This window comes from Lactuca saligna, chromosome 7 (genome assembly GCF_052625555.1).
Source record: "Lactuca saligna cultivar CGN05327 chromosome 7, ASM5262555v1, whole genome shotgun sequence".
Taxonomy (NCBI): Eukaryota; Viridiplantae; Streptophyta; class Magnoliopsida; order Asterales; family Asteraceae; genus Lactuca; species Lactuca saligna.
The window spans coordinates 162,047,122-162,053,718 of NC_136423.1; the positions used below are offsets into that span (position 1 = coordinate 162,047,122).

The window sequence follows — 6,597 nt, forward strand, 5'->3', positions numbered from 1 at the left end:
AGAAGAAAATCACTAATACACCTATATAACTAACATGTAAAGGGTTATTAGTTTCTGTTTGACTTGAACTGATTTAATATGTTAAGCATCTAATATGGACAATCATATTTGTTTCTTTTTTATTTAGAAAACGTTGCTTATAATGACAATATCCCTTTTTATTTATTTGTTTTTCTTTCCTCAATTGATGTGGAATTTGTTTTATTGAAATGTAAAGGTAAATTTGTAATTTAATTTGACAATGTAGAAAAGAAACATACATAACGAATATAACAAGTTATCAATATGGTTGTTTCTTTTTTATTTAAAAACTTGGTTTAATGTATTAAAACATTAACCTTTTAGCTATTTGTCTTTTTTTTTTTTTTCCTATAAATTTATTATCATGTTAAAATTGATGAGTATTGTGTAATCGGGATTTTGGAATATAAAGATAAAATATTCATTTAATCTTTATTCGAACATATAAGATATTAAACTCGAGTTCTGAATCACTTGGTTTCAACTTTTAGTATTTTTAGTTCAATTTGAGAATTTCATTTTATATCAAGGGTTATTTAAAGTTTTTGCATTTCAATATGAACTAAAGAAGAGTATGAGCTATCATATCATGACCAAGGCTGCAACGCATTAAAAACCTGAATGATCTTAGAATCTGATTATCTAGTAACAATTTTAGCCGGTTATTTTATGTCTGCAAAATCATCATGGCATCAAGTTTATTCATTCAATTGTGATGTTAAACTCAAGAAAAACATTTAATCAAAAGCTCCTATAAAACCACATCATTAATCAATTAATCGTTTACTCTACATGAATGGTCTCGTGGTTACACCTAACCACATGATCATTAATTTACTCTTAAATCCTAAAAAAAATTCAAGATTGAGAGCCCAAACAAAATTTTTCAAGATGACATGAGAGCCCAAACAAAAAATTTCAGCCCAGGTATCCAAAAACGCATGAAAAGGAGTTAGATTGAGATAGATAAAGAGATTTGAATTTTGAGAGATTTATGGGATTTGTTTTTGACTTTTCTTGGTCTCTCGGTTGTCATTTTTTTTTTTGAAGAGAAACATCTTCTTTTTCTCCATCAAACAAACTCCACCACCACCACCACCATCGCAACCACACCACCATGGCACCATCTTTAAGCAGCAACCACATTCCATTGGGCCATGCTGTGTATATCAAAACAGGGGAGTTCCAATTTTATACTTTCTTTCGTTTTTCGTAAGTTAAGTGTGTTGCTTATTTGCTATCTAGAATTTCATTCCAAAATGATGTTGATTTCAATGTTTTTACTTTTATATTTTTATAGATTAATTTTACGTCGATTTAGTTGAGCTGTGTGGTATCAAAACTTTAATGTAGTTTATTATGTTAAATCCAATTTTGTGTAAACGGAATGTCATTTTCAGTTGTGATCTTAATTTTATAATACAGATTTGATGGGATTTTGTCTTTGATCATTGGATCCGAAAATGAATTTAATATTAAATTGCTTTATTCGGTTTCTAATTTAAATGAATATATTTTGACTTCCAAATAAGCTTTGATTTGGAAAATCAATTAAACTAAAACTTAATGTAGACATATATTATTAGGTCACTTTCAAAAAAAAAAAAAAAAAACCATGGACTTATTTTTTTTTAGAGACACAATCTACATAGGAATATTAGTAGATGATTTTAAATCAAATAGCAAGACCAAAGTAATTGATAACTTACTTGTTATAATAGTCAGATAAATCTCAATTTTTTCTCTTAATTGTTAATCCATGCATATGTTTGCCTTTCTAGTTATTCTAGCTTTTTACTGAAGTTTCATTTTATGTTATTTTTTTAGAAAAATTAGTGTTGGTATATTTGCGAGTAGGTATAAAATAATTTCTTTTCCACTTAAAAAAAGTTAGCTTAACCATTGATAAATACTACGAACAGTTTTTTTAAAATATAAGGATAAAAGAAACAGAGCATACATCAGTATATCCAAAGGAAAGAAAAAAGTAAAAGTAAAACACAGCAGAATAAGTGGAGTGGAGTGGAGTGAAAAGGGGTTATATTACAGAAAGAATATATAGATATATATGGAGTATGTATGTAAGTATGTGTATGCCGTTGTTCTAATAAAACTAATTAATCGCTACACTCAATGAATTCCTTCCTTCCTTCCTTCCTTCCTCCGTTTCAAAATTAGTCTTCTTCTAATATTCCATTCCACCATACAAATACAAACATTTTTTAAAAAGAAAAAAAAAAAAAAGAAACAAAATTTACCTCCTATTCTTGTTGACTTGTTTCATGGATCCACATGAGCTCTAATGTGCTTGATCAGACTTGTTTTCAACGCCTCCGGAACTCTTGGGATAAAAGTAGCCTTCGCCTCACCTATCAATTTCTTCCTGCAAAAATCATCCATCGTATATATTCATCTATTAATAACAAAAAATTCACACACATACACACTACTCAAGTAATTAGGAAAAACAGATTCATAAAGAATTAATTACTTAAGTTCATCATGTTGTGGTTGTAGTGGCGCATCTCGAGCACAAAGCTTCTTTGCATGCATGAAACTTTGAACCTCATCCACCCAATCACAACTCCGTAGAAAGGAACAAGCTTCTTTCATAAGACTGTATATCAAATATTTCCAAAAAAAAAAAAAAAAAAAAAAAAGTTATATATAAAATACACAACAGCATTATAGATAATGAATAATAACATATATATACATATACCTTTGTTTTAGCTCTTCACGTTTTGCTAGTGACTCATGATCCTCACCCATCAACTTACAATGCTTGTTGTCTTCATGTTGATGTTTCCTTTTATTATCATGTAACAACAAGCTTTTAACAACACCATTACCATTTGTTGTTGTACCATTGGTCTTAACAACATTTTCATTCCCATTCCCATTCCCATTATGGTTGTCCTCCAACAAGGGAATCTTCTTCTTATTATTATAATTATGAATATGATTATTATTATCAGTTGGACTTGACTTGTGATCACCATTGTTTTCTTTATTATGAACAATGATTTTCATATTAGGAAACTTTTTGGCTCCAGAAACACCCAACTTTGATGATGATGATGATGTTGTTGAAGAATCAATCTTTTGAGAATGATTATTGTTATTATTATTATTAGCAGCAACAGAATATTCTTGTTGTGAGTGTGTTGACTTGACAGTTTGACCAGGTTTGGGATTGGGAAGCTTTGAGGCATGAGATTCAGTAGTTCCATTGGTGGGTGTGGATAGAGTTTTGGTAGTGGTGGGCCTTTGTTTGATACGAGAGAAGAAAAGGATATACACTTTTTCAGAGGAGACTTCTTGTAAGCTTGAAACTGAAACATAAGAATCATTGCAGCAATACCAACGCCCAACTGCATCCTGTTATAAATTAAACATATAAATAAGTTGGAAACAAGTCAAACCTAACTGTTTCATAACTTTGACCTTAGTTATAGTAAATAATTGAAGGGACATTGACCTTGATGTAAGCATAATAGTGTCCTGAATCTGGTGAAAATCCGGAATGCACAATAGTGGCAAAAAGTTTATACTCTGGATGTGGATCCTGCACCTGTACATTAATTAATTAATTAAAGAAATCAAGCCTAATATCAAGTAGTCAAAAGGGGCATCTTACATCTATTGATTCTATTCAGATAACATAGACTATAAGACTATGACTAGCCCTACATACCTGGCTTGTTTTGCACATGAAGCTTGAAAGAACTAATACTTCCTCAAAAGCAATTGCTTTGTCTATCTTCCCACCAAAGATTCCCTCAAATCTCTATCCAACCGAAAAAACAGCTTAATTAGCCACAACCTATCTTGATGCTAAAAGAAAACATAAAAAGACAATGGGGCACTGATCATACCTTGAGTTGAATAACAAGAATGTTAGGTGCTTGAACAATAGACATCTGTTTTCTTGCTGCTACCAGCTTTTTACAGCTACAAAAGCACAAGTTTCTATCTCAGACCATTTGTATAGATCAATATGACAAAACTACCAAAGGAATCGATTGTATGCTTACTTATCACACTTGTATTTGTTATTTCCATCCAGAATCTCTGGTTGAAAAAATTTCTGAAAAGCTTCCTTGAGAGAGCTACTGTTCAACACATCGACACTAATATCCATTATCTCATCAACCTTATTGGACTCGTTTCCACAAGCAAGACACTTGACCTGGCTCTGCAAAGCTCCTCCAAAAATCTCTTTAACTACTGTACTGCCGTTAAAGCCATCACCTCCTCCATTGCTGACATACTTGCGTTTTTGCTGCTGCAACTTCTTCAGACGAAGACATGTGGTGTGACAAGCATCAATGACGTACCTAAGGAATTCATGTGCATCTTCTTGCCTCCCTAAACGAAAATGCTCTGCAAAGACTTTCAATCCCCCAATGATCTTACCAGGTGTATCTAGGGTTGAGTCGATGCTAAGAGATCGAACAATTCTCTTCTCTAGTAGACAAAACGGACAATCACTCTTCTTGTCCTGCTGCGCCAGGAACTCGCCTGTCGAATTAGGGGAATTTATGTTAACGAAGTGGAACAATTTCCCGAACGAAATGATGAAATTAGGTTAAAATTAATGAAAATTCAGATACGCGAGCGTGCGTGTGTGCGTATGAGAGTAAGTAGAAGAAGAGAACATACAGTTTTCGGAGTGTTGAAGTCGGAGACAGAAATTGGCGAGGGGAGGAGTATAGGTTAAGCACTGGAGAACGGCGTTGAGGTAGCAGGTATTACCGAGATTCTTGAACCCTAATGGAGGACCGTTCTTTCGTTTCTTCAACAACAAACTCGTTTGCCAAGTCATTTGCAATTGGAAACCAGCCATTAACAGCGAGGACCTCTCGCTCCTGATTCACCCGCCGCATTGAATGACAATCCCCACCGCCACCTCTCCGCGGAGGATCGCATCCCTCGGAGTTTGTTCTCCTTCTTCAGCTATGTCTCGCTCTGATCAATGAGACGGTGGTGGTGATGGTGGTGGTGGTTGATGGAGGTTATGGTTGTTCTCCGGCGGTGAAGATTGTAAACAACTACTGGAGAATCGAGTGTGTGTTTGTGTGTGTTGAAGGAGTCCGTTGGCATGTCTGGATGCCTCCCCCCCTTTTCCCCCTGGCCTCAGGCGCCACCCCTGTTTAATAGTTTGTTACTTTATGGAACCACACTTTCCCAAATTTCCAACTTGCTACCCCTTACTTTTTTTGGTATTCATCTTTTAATTTATAAAACATAACAATTTTGTTTACATTATATAAAGTTATGTATCAAATATTTAAAAAATATGTGATATGACTTTATAGTCACTTTTTTAAATCATATCACTAGTAAGCATTGTGATATCACTTTCCATAAATAAAAATTTAAATAAAATAAATTGAAATGAGCCGATAAGTTCTTTTATGTAGATGACGTGGTATTGGTCTCAAATTGGTGTAAACAAGTTATGGAGAACATTGTACATGTCCTAAATTGTTTTTACCTAGCATCAGGGCTGAATTTAAACATTAATAAGTCAACTTATTTTGGGTGAGAATGGATAACTTTGAAGTTTCAAATATGACAATGATGCTTGGATGTTCCGCATGAGTATAACCTATATGAAGTACTTCAGTTTGCCTATTGGTTGTATCATGTTACTCAAGAGCAATTGGAATACAATGGTGGAGAGATTCAGTGAGAGATTGACAATTTGGAAAGTTAAATTACTTTCAATTAGGCGCACTTAATGCTTATAAAATTTGTGTTGGGAAGTCTTGCCATTTATTTCCTATCTATTTTTAAAGTGTTGAAGATTGTTTTGAAAATTCTTGAAAGACTAAGGGCAATGTTTTGACTTTCTCATCGAAACAAAGATTCCATCTGCGAGATGCTTGTTTCAACCCATAAATGGATTTCTCAAGCTTACACACTCTATTAGGGTACTTTTCATCGACAAAACCCTCTGGATGAGCCATGTAAACATCCTCAACCAACTTTCCATTAAGGAAAGCGTTTTTGACATCCATTTTCAATATTTCGTAATCATGAAATGTAGCAATGCCTAGCACGACCCTAATAGATTTAATCTTTGCTACTGGTGAGAAGGTCTCATCATAGTCAACTCCCGAAGTTTGAGTAAAGCCCTTTGCCATTAGTCGCGATTTATAAGTGTGTACCTTCCCATCCATGTCAGTCTTCTTCTTGAATATCCATTTGCACCCAATTGTCTTACGACCAGGTACATTGTCAACTAAGTTCCAAACTTGATTGTCATACATGGATTGAATCTCGTTGTCCATAGCCTCCTACCATTTAGCATACTTGGGGCCTGCCATGGCTTCCCTGTAGTTACTAGGTTCATCCAAATCTACCAGTGTACTATCAGTTCACTGATAAATGTATCACCTTTTGCGGTGATATGATAACCATAATAAAAATCAGGTGTGTTCCTAACCCTAGTGGAACGCCTCGGAGGTACAGACTCATCTATCGGCTCAACATGAGTTTCCTCCTCAGGTTGATCGCTAATGTTTGAGGTTCCTTCACCACTTGACTCCTAAAGCTCTTTAAGGTCAA

The 6,597-nt window shown here is 34.2% G+C and overlaps 1 protein-coding gene across 1 annotated transcript; it reads right to left on the bottom strand.

Moving 5' to 3' along the window:
- Positions 1–2,044: 2,044 nt before the first annotated feature.
- On the bottom strand, positions 2,045–5,169 carry UBP25 (ubiquitin-specific protease 25). Its single transcript, XM_078963963.1, has 8 exons — positions 4,687–5,169; positions 4,059–4,545; positions 3,900–3,975; positions 3,719–3,811; positions 3,503–3,595; positions 2,744–3,402; positions 2,513–2,638; positions 2,045–2,404 (listed from the first exon to the last, which is right to left on the bottom strand). The coding sequence occupies exons 1-8, from the start codon at positions 4,868–4,870 to the stop codon at positions 2,302–2,304; spliced, it is 1,821 nt and encodes a 606-aa protein (XP_078820089.1). The 5' UTR covers positions 4,871–5,169; the 3' UTR covers positions 2,045–2,301.
- Positions 5,170–6,597: the final 1,428 nt, after the last annotated feature.